At 40.2% G+C, this 14,847-nt stretch overlaps 1 protein-coding gene across 5 annotated transcripts in view; it reads right to left on the bottom strand.

Moving 5' to 3' along the window:
- LOC128757106 (growth factor receptor-bound protein 10-like) overlaps window positions 1-14,537 on the bottom strand; it is a 33,860-nt gene extending 19,323 nt beyond the window's left edge. The window contains exons 1-3 of one of the 5 annotated variants that reach the window (XM_053862160.1): window positions 14,505-14,537; window positions 8,863-8,950; window positions 3,569-3,653 (exon numbers count right to left, since the gene is read on the bottom strand). In XM_053862160.1, coding sequence (XP_053718135.1) covers window positions 3,569-3,653; window positions 8,863-8,913 — 136 coding nt within the window. In that variant the 5' untranslated portion in view covers window positions 8,914-8,950; window positions 14,505-14,537. Of the gene's footprint in view, window positions 1-3,568; window positions 3,654-3,724; window positions 3,800-8,862; window positions 8,951-12,503; window positions 12,791-14,504 lie in introns of those variants that run through there. The other 4 variants (XM_053862159.1, XM_053862157.1, XM_053862161.1 and 1 more) reach the window with 4 other exon arrangements.
- Window positions 14,538-14,847: the final 310 nt, after the last annotated feature.

Genomic DNA, 14,847 nt, shown 5'->3' on the forward strand with positions numbered 1-14,847 from the left:
ATGAGCATTTCTACGGCACAAATTCATTATACTATTTCTGTCCATCATATATCATTTCTGTCAGTTATGAACTTTCACAAAATTTAATCACTGTCACTTCTTAACCCAATTCAACATTAAATAATGTTGAATTCTGTTGAATAATAGTTCACACACCTAGCTATACTTGAAAAGGCTTTAATAGTCTGAAAAGCTCGAAGCATTCATATGTTGACAAGGTAAAGTTAGGGATGGTGCAATGGTAGAGTGGTTGTTTTATAAAGGTAGCCCTTATAAATAAAATTTATTTGTGTCCAGATGTGTCAAAGGAGTGGTCTGGACGTTCCGAATCAATGACCAATGAAAGTTGCATCATTACTCAGTTGTGTAATTTGTTGATTAAGTCTGCAACAATGCCGAGCTCAAGAAAATGAAAGAATGCTAGAGGAAACAATTCCATCTTCTGTCATCAACAAGAACCTCAAGAGGGACAGCGCCTGAATTCCAATGTGGCTCACTGATGTATTTGTCTAGGACGACAAAAAAACAGGATGCTGATGCTATGCTGACACTGGTGTCGTAAACTGCCACCACATGATAATAATAACAATAATAAACAATAAAAGAACACTACTAGGGTGCCCACAGTAACAGCTCATAGGCTTGTCCAAATGAAGTCACAGGCGAGTGTCACTTTGACTTCCCTCCTTATACTTTAAATTCCACATATTCAATGCTCCTTGGCCAAAACGCTTGATTTTATAGTAATGTTTGAAACAAATCAGTTATAAATGAGCGACTTAATTGTCTGCACAAATCCAATCCCAACTATGTGTGCCAAAGCCCTCTTTACTCAAACGTGTGTCCCACCCCCAACACCACACAGAGAATTCCTATCATTCCTTTTGGAAAACATTACGGCACTCTGGGAACACTTAAGCTCGTTCATGGTGCAATGTTGGCCAAAAGTTCAGAACAAGTAGGGCACCAAAGCACGTGGACACCCACCAACACACTCATGCGGCCAAGCACAACGTGTACACTTAAAAAAAAGATGAGAATGTGGATGTAATTAAAGCTGGGAATTAAACACATAGTACAAGTGTGTTCCCATGTACACACTGAATGTTTACTGTACATTAAACCCGCTGAGTTGAAGGGAAAAGGACGTAACCAAAACAGCAGGAGTCGACTGTTTGATCTCCAATCACAAAACATGCAGTGCACACAGTGAAAGGACAGTCCGGGACATCATGTGATGCTGGGGGTTCATGAGTGGGACATAGGTTGTGGTGAGGTGAAGGGGGAGAGGTAGAGATGGGTAGGAACAACGGGTCAGACAAGGACAATCTAAGGATAGAAAACAATATTGGTTAAGTTTAGATTCATAAAATAAAGTTCTAAGTCATCTTTATTAAACTTTTGCTGCAACAAATGCGGACTTCCCCACCAGTGCGTTAGCGATTGTTAAAGACACGGCTTACTTTGATGTCATATAACCATTGATACTGATAACGCATACTGAGGAGTGCTTTGGAAATCATAGTTATTGGTGAACAAAACAGAGTTGACCAAGAGCTTTGAATCAAGGAACATGTCATCAGATCATCAAATGCTATACTGAGCATAAAAAGTCGCAGAAACTAGAGCCTCCATGTTCCAAATATATACAGGGTGCCTGACAGTTTGCGTGACGCTCCTCTGTCGGGCACAGCCAGAATGAAACTGTAGCTGGGTAACTTTGACAGTGACTCAGTGGGTTTGTCAGCAGTAGTAAATCACATTTTCAGCTTGGATTTATATAGTGAATTCATTTGGTCATCCCCAAAAAATTAAGAGAATACTACTTCAAGTAGTTACTACTTTACACATGCAGATGGCAGACAACTGTACTTTCTGTCAAAGCACTAGAGGAAATACAGTTCACAAATTGCCCCCAGCCAAAAAGACGACTATTCATAGTTTAATGAAGATTTTCACTTGTACAGTGTGACGGAGCACATCATGTCAGTGAGTCCATTTACTGTGACAGTCCACAAGCAGCACATTTGGAGCTGACGCTTGACCATGTAGGGCGAATGTGAAAAAAATCAGAGCAATAGGAGGAGATACAGTAGAAGGTGCAAGAGTCGGCCCTGCAGCAAACAACGATGATGGTGTCCATGTTTTGTTTTTGTTTTATTTTGGTTGTACACTGTCTATGTTATCTGTTCTTAATCCCCAAGATACTTGCTAATGGCATACACCTAGAAATGCATTTTCATTTGTTTTCAGATTTCTTCCTCAGTTCACTCCATATTTCTCTCCTGGTTTGGTGACGCCCTCTGTTTTGCTTCCTGTCAGTTTCTCTTCATTTTATTTTGTTTGATACATTATGGAATGATATTCCCGTGCCTGAGTCTCACTGCAAACTAAATGCCATAACTACTTGGGCTCGGCTCTGTACAGTACGGCGTAAGTGAAGACAGATCAGCATCGATACCAGTAAAGGTCTGGTCTGTTGTAGTGGAGAGGCAGCTGGACGATGTACGATCAGACAACATCACAGATCTGGCATTCTTTGTTTCAATGGTGACAAGGATCAGCAGCCAAAAGATTCCTTTACCCATTTAGAAACAAGAAAAGCCTATAGAGAAGTACCAACAATTAGGATGACTCTTGCAGCTATAATCCACCTGTACTCGTGGTAATGTCTGTTTTTAAGAGTCCTTTTCGCACTTGAACATGCTGTTGGTAAAATTATAGTAAAAAATATGTAATAATCTGATATAAAATATAAAATTCTCTATCTGTTCAGCTGCTGCCTTCAATGGGAGTGCTTCGACGGAATAACTAAGACAGACAAGGTTGGTCCTCCTGTCAGACCACCACTAGAATGGTTGCTCCTGTAGGTTGTTAATCTTCTGCCAAAAATATAACACACATACTGTTTTCATTTTGTTCCTTCAGTATGTTCCTCTCATTATGCACCACAGTTACCACATGTTATGGGAAAACAATAGACACACAATATGTGGCTGCAAATGTAAATGACATGCTAATTGCGTGTGAAAAGACAGTATGCTCTTTGTCAGTAGTTGTCTGGTGTGTTCAAATATAAATGACCACTTTTGGCTTACCAACCTTTGGCCTACTTTCTCCTTAATGTTAATCCTGGATGACCGAAAAGGCTTATAAAAACACTCCATGTAGTTTATTCCTGTTACTACACACATGCATGAGCATGACCACTACACACCAGCACAGCTGACAAGACTCTAACCAACTGACCCAGGAGAGAAGAGGGAGGATTTATAACCAGACTGGCTACTTTTCAGGAGGGCTCCCAACATTTTCCACGGTTACTCACGAGGGGGTGCATTAACCCCGACTATGCCTTCCCCATCTGGACACCATAGTGATACAATGAAAGAAAAGAATATCTTTTTCATTGGAAACGTGAAGCGTGTCTGAAGATCTAGCAGCACAGACCCCATAAAGAAAGGAATTGAAGACTATAAGAAAAAAATCCACTATAACCTACAATGTAAATAGACTGTTGGCTTATTGGACATATTCTCAATTGAGATCCTTGGCTAGAGAGAGTTACCATGGTGATGAGACATGTTTTGATTGGCAGAGCGTTGAAAGCCAGGAACCATCATTTCTTCAGGCCTTCGAGAGGAAGTGCCTTCCTGTTAAAAAGGTAGACAAATAGAACAAATTTTTAGCACATTAAAAAAGGCACATGGTTAGTAAAGCTTACTATTTTGTCAGTGTTTCAAGGTCAGAGCAGACTTGTGGTTGTGTCTTGACTCTCGAGGAACAACAGCTTCCAAAACTGCAACAATCCCTACTTTGAACCTGAGGAGCCGTGACTTTACAACCCATTAAGGCATCTCCCTGCGCCACTAAAACATGCACATCTTCCCTCACCCAAATAGAACACACTCACTAGCCTATTCTGAAAGAAGACACACCTCAAAAATCGCCAACAACAGAACTAGCTCAGCCACACCTATAGAATCTCTCACACGAGTAGACACACTCATGCACACACACATACTGTATATTAGGCCAAGCCTCTCACACATTGTCTAATTTGAAGCAGCCATCGGGGGGGAAGCAGCAGAGGAGAAAGTAGGGAAAAGGGCCAAGCAAAAAAAGAAAAAAATTAAATGTTCACTTTTCCAGGAAAAACAAGAACGGCGGAGCATTGCTTCCAGGAACTACTTGTGGCCAGAGGTCCTGTTGTGCATGTTATCGCATATTGACACACACACACACACAAACGCGCACACACACACACACACACACACACACAAGGCTCTCCTCCAGTGCTTCGAAAACATCTATAAATGACCAGAGTAAGATTTATAGCTCTGGGAAGCAGCAGCCAAAAGCTTTCCAATGAAGGCAACTTGGCTGCAGGGCCTGTGAGATGACAGGGAACGTCTGCAGTCTTTACTTCCAACTAACTGGCTGCAAATGCAGAAAGCTTGCAGGCCAAATTATTTACAGCACATCATATTATGTGAGTGACACTTACAAAACATACACTTGAACTAGATCTCATTTGGACTTTCCATTAATATTAGCTCTAATTAAAATAGCAGAGTAAATGTTTAACATTTACAGGCAGTTAGCAGAGGACATCAATAGCACTCTTACAGCTGGCTGTTAAATTGAAAACAGGCAGCAAATATATATGCCAGACTATTTCTTGGCTCAGAGTGTACATGTTTATTGAGTGTCTTTCAACTGGCAACGGCTGGTTTCCTCGCCAATGGTTAGGTTTCCATCTGTCTTTGTTTATTTGTACATTATCAATCTATGGGCAACGTTACATAAATAAATAAATAAATATACACATGTTTATAATTAACAAAATGTGCTGGAATGCCCTTTTTAGAAGTGTTTCATTAAGCACAAACGGACCTCATTGAAGCCAGATATTGACTCTCGGGGCCAGGCCACATTTACACATATCAAAGGGGAATCAGAAATAACTGATGCCTTCATGCCCATTGTGTTCCAGGGATACTTCTTATTTTACAGTACGTAAGTGCCGGATATTTTATGTTGGCATCAAAAGGGTAGACAGGAGATGTACATTTCCTGACTGTCACACACAACGGTAGCGATGGATGAATCACTACTACGATGAATTATACCACTTTGACTGGTTCGCAGGACATTCAGTCATGGATGAAAGTCAAACACAATTTCTGTTAGATTGATACGCCAGGCTGAAGCAGTGGTACTGCTGTTATCAAACTGTTGCATGCTTACAAGTCAGCCCAACAGCCTGGCCAGATGTCTGGTCTGTGACCCTCTCCAGAGGCCATTGTTTGGTTAAACTGCTATAAAGTCCCCAAATGCATCAGGTTACTATACACCATGTATCCTGATATAACAGGATTATAACATACCCAATGAAGAAGGGTGGAATTCTGGTTTCCGACAAAATTTGACAAAACAATGCAGAAAAGAAAACTAGTACCATCCAAATCTAGTCCTCCATAGCAGCATGAAAAGCTCACTCCGTTGACTGTGTTTGTCAGAATATATTTGAATCTCTTGAAATCTCACACACTGTTCCTGAAAGACATAACTTCAGCTGACATCTGTGCTCTGACATCTGCCCAATCAGGTCTTGCACATCTTCTCTCAAGCAATAATTCTTTGAAAGCACAAGACTGAGCGCGCCTGTTGTCAAGGCAATTTCTGCAAACTGCCGACCCAAGACTGTGAGACACACTGAATGGCCTAGTCTACCAAAACCTGTTTTGATGAGTCTAGTTGAGTGTCAAAGCAATAACTCTGGGACAGGTGGTGCTTTGTAAGTTCACATGGATTTTCAGCTATACACACACAGGCTGAGGAGCAGAACGTCTTTCGCTGAGATGTATACAGTATAAAATAAGTGACTGCAGCCTGTGGAGCCAATCGTGCCATACAGTATGTGATGTTTACTGTTATGTAAGAAACTAAACTAGATGGCTTACTTTCCATTTATCAACACTTGGATGGATGAAAGCATTGCACATGTGTGCATCTATACGTGGCATGCTGTATCATTTATACTAGACTTTACGTAACAGACAGCACACACACACCCACACACCACCACGCACACACACAGAATCACCCACACATAAAAACTGACAAAGGCACACAGACACACATTGAGCAATGCTGTAACCACCTATTCTTCCTAACTATCAAACTTTGTTTTTTCCCCACTAGATGAGGAGTAGAGGAATGTTGTTTTCTATGGGGATTCAATTCACTATTCACTGCAGTCTTACTGGTGCAAAACCTTTTCCTGGAAGCTGACGAGCACCAATCCAACTTAATGTCAGCTCAACAGGGGCTCTGCTGTCCCACGGTTGCACTTAGCATGGAGCTGCATTTTTAAACCTACACCAAAAGAAGCAAGGCATCTGAGGTTACGTCATCTCCATCAGGTCTCAGAGAGACGTCAGGCCACCAATCCCAAGCTTTCAGGTCATTCGCACAACAAAGCTTGTTATCAATGTTTGTTTAGCTCTCTATTTATAGACCGTGAACATGCATGCTTCTCAGCCAAATTCTTTAGGTTAATGGTGAGTTGGAAGGGAGAAAATGCAAGAAGTGAAACAATGGCCTTATTCTGTGGGAGTTGGACAGTAAAAAGTGAGTCTTGCGGGCTGCTTTAATTTTGAACCTCACCATGGCTGCAGTCATTTACTTGTGAGCATGTGGACTGTTCAAGCAACTGTGGGCGTACTTGAAATGATCTATACCAAAAAAGGGGGGGGAATTAATATTATGTCCCTTTTGGAAACTTAAGAAGCCAAAAACTTTGCCCCCAACATCTCTGATTGACATGAGTAACGTCCTGTCTATACAGTTCCACAACCTATCATTTTTAGGCATAACATCGATGACAAGCTGGACCATGTGAAGAATGTACCAGATCAATCCTTAAAAACAACAGCCTATCGTATGAAAATTAATTTCATAGGTCAGTATATTTCTCATCACATCACAGAGTTCGCAAACCACTTAAAAGTTAACTGCTGAATGGACAAAAAATGTATCATGTTACTACTTTATAAAAAAATTTTTATAAACCGGGCATAGTTCATCCGAAAGAACAATAAAAAGACCAAAAAAGTTGTTGAATAGAATAACTATAACAGGATGCATTCAGGATGCCCACAGAAAATAAGATGTAGATTGTATCTCATGAAGCATGAAGGTGGTGTGTCACATGTTTGGCAAACATCATTGCACTTGTATTCTAAATAATACCAGACAGAGAAATGTAGAAGTCTCGTGCATTCTCGAGCCATGTCTGAAAAGTATGAATAAGGTTAAGGTTAAGTTAAGTTAAGTTAAGTTAAGGTAACTTTATTGTCAAACATGCTACAGTACGAGACATATAGCATGGATGAAATATCTGAAAAGAGAGATATTGAAAATCCGAGGGACAGCTAAGAGATAGTGTTGGCTCCATAAGGAAAGTGTGTTCTGATTGCTCAAAAGAAATCAGAATCAGCTTTATGGCTACATAAGGTTATGGCAGTTCTACGTCCATAGAGAAGTAACAAGAAGTACACTTACAGGTATATTACTTATATTATATTATTTTTATTACATATTTTGAAACATGGACTTGGTTTAGGTCTGTTTTTTCAGGCCTCAGAAACTAGACAACTCAATGATAAATTGATAAAGTGAATTTTTTTATTTCCCATTTTACTCCCCACAAAGACTTTTTAGAATAACACTTGCATTCATGAAAGAGTTAATAGGGTGAGGTTTCTTTGGTTGTCAGCACTTCGAAAGATCATTGTCAGCAAAATGTTTTATCTGAGCTTGACTGTGTTTTCTTGCAACTTGAAATAACTGCAGTCATCCATGGCGATGTGTAAGGCACGTCTGGATCTATGAATGAACTGAGTGAAGGAGAATTCTGTTGTCAGTCAAAGACTGCACCATATTAGCCAGTCCAGCGTGTGAAGAAGTGTGACACCGATTCGTTTCTGTTTAACCCAGAATTGTCAGCTTCATAGACTAGTGAAAAATAAGCTGATGAAAGAAGAAGGGTGAGTAAAATCAGAGCGAGACAAATTACCGTATATAATTCAGGTACTTCATAAAAGGTGCTCCTTTGTTTAGACAAAGTCAATAGGTACAGGTGAAAAAGATTATTATCGCTTGGAGTTGAGTCTTGGGATCAGCATTGAGAGTGAGGCTCTGTCCTTTCACAAATGAACTCAGTCAAAACCCGACTGCAGTGCTTAGGAAGACTTCAATAGACAAAAAGCTCCATTCTCAACTGGCTTTCGGGACCAAAGACGGACACTCTAACGATAGCTTCATCAGAGTCAGAAAAGGAAATAAGACTTTTTTCAGCAGTTCAATAATGGGCCGCTTATCGTATTGTTCTGGCCAGCACAGCACGGTCACACTGTCATGACTTACTGGGGCACTGGAAAACAACAGAGCCCTTGTGAATGTCATTAGTGAAAGTTCAGCAATTTGACTGCTGACGAATTAAGATGGCAAAATTCATTGACTCACTAGTCCACATTTATAAGCACTAATGACTGGGTCATCCTACAGTAGTCTGAAAAGGGACGAGATTGTTTCCAAGTGGATCACAGTCTTGCTTTTCACAAAAAAGAGAGGTAAGAATAATCCAATAATAATGAAGATTGTGAGTTAACTGACTAATGTTTTTCAATGTAGGGCAATGGGGCTTTTCAAAATGGTAATAACAGTAACACATGTGGTTCTCATATGTAAATTTGGAGCATGGCAAAACAGTCTCTGTATTTGTTTGGCTCTGATCACAGACGTATCGCAAGACTTTATGTCGAGTAAAACATTGTCTTATAATCGGGCATTAACCTGATAGTTTGAGTGGTGAACGAAGAAGTCAGGACATCCTGCTAAGGCCATGGCACTGTTCCACTCCACCTTCTGTTTGAAACGACACCTGGAAAAACAGGGAGAATTATGCATTTCCCATACACAGTTTAACTCACCAAATTTAAGAGAGATAATTTCACTATTTTAATTCCTCATGTCTTTTGACTGAGTCACGGCGAGACAGGCACAGTAATAGCCCACTGCTAGCCAGAAAAATCTGTTTAAAGAACTGATTCATTATCAATAAAAGATTATTGTTTCAGTCTGCAAGTGACTTTTCCTGCAGCAAGCCATGCCACCAGACCACTAGGTGTCTTTTGTTGCTGTGATTTATTCCTACAAACTACCATTGGTTCCCCAACACCTCCTCCATCAATCTACAGCTGTTAAAAGGTTTGGAAGAGCCACAGCAAATCTCCATTCATGACTGCTGACCTGTGGTGGCGGATTGACCTAGAGACACAGATAACTTTGTAACTTCAAACAAACTATGGTATTGGTTAGAACTCTGGTAGTGACACAAAATTACATCGACATGACCCTTACTTCCATGAAATAATTTGCTCTCCTTTTCCCTCAGGAATTTGAGTTTCAACCCAAACAACACATTGAATTCAGCATCAGCTTTCTTTTCAGACAGAAAACAAAGCCTGCAGGAGCAAATACGCATGCACGGTTGAACATGCGCATTCTGGAACCAATGTAAACATTGCACCACACACACACGCACACACACAAAGTCAGTCGCCAAACAAAGCGGAGGGGGGTGGCACTCAATAAGACACCCTCTATATGACCACACACCACCTGCAGATTGCAAAGGGTAGGCTAAGGACGAGTAAAGATCCATCCTTTGCTCAGCACTGTGACCAACTAAATTATCACCTAATTTCCTTTCGAAGCAGTGAAGAAATATATCACAAAGTCATATCTCTAACCAGAACAGTCTGAACATTGCTTCAGGTCTATCTTAAATAGTAAGTGTGTAAATAGTGGTGTCCAGTGGTAGTCTTCTTTGGTGATGCTATGGTCATTGCTAGCATGAGAAACCTATTTCACCTGTTCCCATTTAAGCAGGTAACAAGCACACTGCAACATCATTTTGGATATGTCTTTATCAATTTTCGGTATAAGCAAGAGGAGAAATGACTTGCAGGATTTCTCTGCAGCCCACATACCAATTTCAGCTGTAGAGATGATTTTATCTTTGACAAACACAGAACTCATTTTTCACTCTTTGACTCTGCTGGGTTTTTTCTTCTCTCACAGGGTGTCTCTATTGTACGGATCATTATATAACAGTTATCAGATGATCCAAACAATATCTCCTCCTGCTCTCTCTCTCTCTCCTTCTCTTTTCACCCCACTAATTACTGGTTCCACTGGGGCTTAGCTATCTTTAGGTCGCTCCACTGACTGAGAATGTGTGTCTAAATGTGTGTGAGCTGTGCACAGATTGAGAAGTCTGCCTCTATGCTTTTGCATAATTGCATGAGATTTTTTTTTTCAGTAATCACAAACTTCTTTTATATGTTCAGGCACACACAAATTTGTGTGGCGAAGGCATTCGGGTAAGTGGTCTGTGTATTCTGTTAATATGCCTGAAAGCAAATCCAACATTCCAAGAGTTTGACATTTGCTGACAATTGTAGCTCCTCCCGCAGAGAAAGGGCGAATTTCTGTATTACTGGATATGGGGGAGCATTCTGTTTGGTCCATTGCATCATAACAAAGTCACATGTAAGCAAAGTTGTATCTGGTTTGAAGTGGGACTGTTTACAAATGCCAACGCTTAAACAAGAGAAAAAGACGAAAGAATAGCAATGTGTAGTTGTGGTGAACCCGCATTAAGACAAAGGTAATGGAGAGGTGTAAAATGGAAACGATAGTTTAAAAGATCCCATATTATGCTAAATGTACTTTTTATGGTATTTGGGTCGTTGTTTTTGTTCTTAGCAAGCACGTAAAAGAAGAAGGGAATGTTTATTTAGAAAAGAAATAAATCCAACCATGCAAAGATGAGCAGGTTGAATTCAGCACACGGTCCTCAAGTCAATTTCCAGCACATTTCAACAGTAGACAAGAAAAACCATTGTATTTAAATTTGAGTTCGCTTCCAACTGACTCACAATAACAATCAACTGGTTATTTAATCGCTTTATCAATGCCGCACAACAATGATAGGTCCCATGTTCATAGGCGAAACATTCATTTTATTAATGTTATCAGCTGATGCCTCCGCAGAGCTCACATTTTCTTTGACCAATTGCAACAACGGAGGTGTGGTTGGGTGAGGAGAATGGAGAATCCAATCAAACTGAGGTGTAGGAAGGAAAATACATTTGTCCTGCATATAATTTCAGATTTTCTCGTATCATTTCAAAAGTAAGTATAATATGGGACCTGAAATATACCCACTATAATGTAGACTCAGATATTCCACTTATGAAGTGATACTTAGATTAAACAAACAAAGAACCCTTTAGAGACTTTTGATACATTATTTGTGTGTAATTGTTGACATATTCAACATCTTTCACAGTCAAAATGGTAAAAACATGACTCGTCCAACGCAATATTTGAAAGTTATGATACTATATGCTTCAGTCGCAGGCTGAAAAGATCATGTGATTATGTTTTGTTTCTGGATCTGAGGAGTCACCAACCTTTTTGGACACAGTTCTGAAAAGACTTGTTGCATATCACTAAGAATGAAGGTTGAATGAATTATATTCTTCCAGTACACTAATCATTTTGTTGACTTTCCACAATATTTACCAATGGTAAAATTAAAGATCATAAGACGGTTATTATATGAAAATACTCATATATTTTTGAGCAGGCCCCAGGGGTACGGCCTTGGCCTCTGCTGGCTAACTGGTGAACGTGGGCAACACGTTGGTGACCCCAGCTGTGCCTTATATTACTTCTTGATGTTCCATTTCAAAAAATAAATTCACACCAATGCCATCCAGCAAATGACATTTGCTGAATCTCAGTTTAAATCAGAAAGCACATCGTGGAAAAAACTCCTTTTGCAATGGATGTATGGAGGATTGAGTTCTTCGCTATTCTGGCAGTAAATCATAACACCAAAATCATTTGTGTTTTGTTGTCTGATTTTACATGTGTCATATATTGTATTTTGTGCACCTGAGCTAAGGCTCAACAAACGATTGGAGTTAACTGTTAGCTATCCAGTATACATGAGTAGTTACACTCCGGTGCAAGTGGTCTTTGTGATAGCTGCATTTTGGCTAGCTAACCGTAAACACTTGTGCCTTCCAGATTTTTAACTCATTTATAGGTCACGTCACAATTCATAGGTCAATTGGCAATTTACCATTTAGCTATTCGGTGCTTTATTTTTCCTATTTTGCTGCTACAATCCACTCGTTAGTCCAAGAACAACTGTTGCGTCAAGAATGAACGTGTTGGACACCCTGAACACGGTTACAGTTGCACATTTCTGACTTGCCTGCTGCCGGGTAAAGAGCATTAGCCGTGCGATGGTTCGTTCATTCTGCACAACACTATCGTGCGCGTACCTGGGCCGAGTGCTTCTACGGGTCGGTTCGTGTAATAACGCGTTGCATGTAGGCAGAAAACCGATGTCTTACGGTAAATGAGGACGCGCGCAGGTCGAGGATCTTGTCCAGGACGCAGCCGGCGCAAGACGTCTATCCTCTCCTAGATCTTCGCTCCAAATGCCTCCCACCACCAAATATCGCTTCGCAGTACCGTCTTTACCTTGTCGTGTTTCCTTATTTACACTAGCACGCACACGCACACACGCACACAAGCGCATACACACCGAACGCTTTCCTGAAACTGCTCACTCACCTACATACATCCAGACACATGCACACTGATCTCACGCTGCTCCCCGGACCAGCTGACTGGCTCTCTCTCTCTCTCTCTCTCTCTCTCTCTCTCTCTCTCTCTCTCGCTCTCTTTAGACACACACACACACATACAGAGAGAGACACACACGCCTCCCTCCTTCACTCTGCACTGCAAGGAACTGCACGCTGCAAAAAGTGAATCCGTCAACACCCAAACTAAAAAAGAAGCTGTTATCAACCCCACTTCATATTAAAAATACAGCAGCAACTCTTGAAACACTTGAAAGGTGTAACATTGGCGTTTTTAACCGCTTCGTCGCACTTCTTTGTTCATTTCTGACAACAGATGGTTTCTATATGTCTTCACCCTGCTTCATATTCTGTTGATAGTGGACATGAATCGACTTTTCTGGGGTTTGGCAGGTTGCCACTTCACCGTTTTGGAGTTAACGTCTCAGCTTTGTTGGGAAGAAAATGTGTGTGTCTGCCATTGTTTTTTGGAATTTCTCTCTCATTGCCTCTGGTTTATTTCTGTCTTAATGGTTTTATAGAGGGCAATCATGGTGAAATGTGATTAGAATACATCATATTCTTCACCCCTGTCCTGCATTGTTCCTGTTCTTGTACCTTATCATTCAGGGGTGAGATCGCCTCTCTTGGCAGTTTCCTTACGTGTGTGATATTATGGAGAATATTACAGAGAATAAATCCCTCCATGGTGAGGGTGGATGGTTATACAGAACAGGGTCTTGTTTGTACATTGCCGGGGAAAGTTTTAAAAATGTTTTTGTTTTGTTGAAATGCAAAGCTTGGGAGCTGCTTACACACCTCATTTAAACGTTTATGCAACCATTTGCTATCATACCAAACTCTGTGGTCAAACTGTTCAGTGAATGCAGATTGTGTACTTGTTTACACTAGATATTTCTTGCAGCGTGCTCAAGACCTGACTTGGCCTTGGAAAAAGCAGGGTGCCCTCAAACATGAGAAGTGACACATAGTCATCACTGTGGATCCATCTGGCTGGTGTCACAGACGCTTGTGTGTTCACTACCTGACATGACATCTATCTATCTATCTATCTATCTATCTGTCTGTCTATCTATCTATCTATCTATCTATCTATCTATCTATCTATCTATCTATCTATCTATCTATCTATCTATCTATCTATCTATCTATCTATCTAATTAATTTACACTCATGTTACTGCTGTCGATAGTTACTTTACCCAGTAATTTACATGCAATGCATGGTCATAAATAATGATAGCCAGTTGATAACAGGAAAACAATGTTTTAAACAACATAAAATTCTCTTTATTGCTGCCTTTGAGAATGGAGATAAAGTCCACGAAGAGTACTTCTGATTAACACGACAGTGCTTACGAAGGCTGATTTAAGCATGTCATTAATCCAATAAGAGTTATAAGTTATATATTGTTGACTTTCTTGCTGTGTTTAATGTTTTTTGAGTTGAGTAACTTGACTGGTTGTTGAGGAATTGTGTACGCAATGCACTCTTGTGTTCGGCAAAGTCAATACTAGTAAGAAAAAGGTGAAAGGTATAAAATTAAAATAATGGATCTTTGCTGGCTGTACTTCATCATTATAAGTCTTCACATTTGCCAGACTTGAAACAGGTTTTATAGTTCCTTGACAGGACAATACAATCGGTATTGAAATCTACACTATGGTTCATCTTATTTAAGTCCAAGGACATATTTTTGCTCATTGTATGTTTTAGCTCCCTTCTCATTCATTTGGATAAACGTACCTGTGCAATGAATTGAAACCTGAAAAGGATGTGCCTTCACTTTTCTCAATGCTGAAGCTTTTGTGGACGTCTTTGATGTTTGTTGTGTATCTTTAATGTCTTTGGTATGGGCCAGTGCCTTTGTTGTCATTTGCAGCTGTGACCATGGTCCCCATGGTGGGACCGATGAAGGCCATCTACTGTAATCTAATTTAATTGCATTTGGCACACTGTCTTTATTTTTGCTCCTATTAAAGCATTTCTGTCTCTTCTCCAGATATCTGGGCCCTTAAAACCTAATCAGTAGATGACTCAAATAGGCATTCCCTTTCCTATACAACAGAACACAAAGCTTCTAAGCTTC

This window comes from Synchiropus splendidus, chromosome 4 (genome assembly GCF_027744825.2).
Source record: "Synchiropus splendidus isolate RoL2022-P1 chromosome 4, RoL_Sspl_1.0, whole genome shotgun sequence".
In the NCBI taxonomy this organism is placed as follows: domain Eukaryota; kingdom Metazoa; phylum Chordata; class Actinopteri; order Syngnathiformes; family Callionymidae; genus Synchiropus; species Synchiropus splendidus.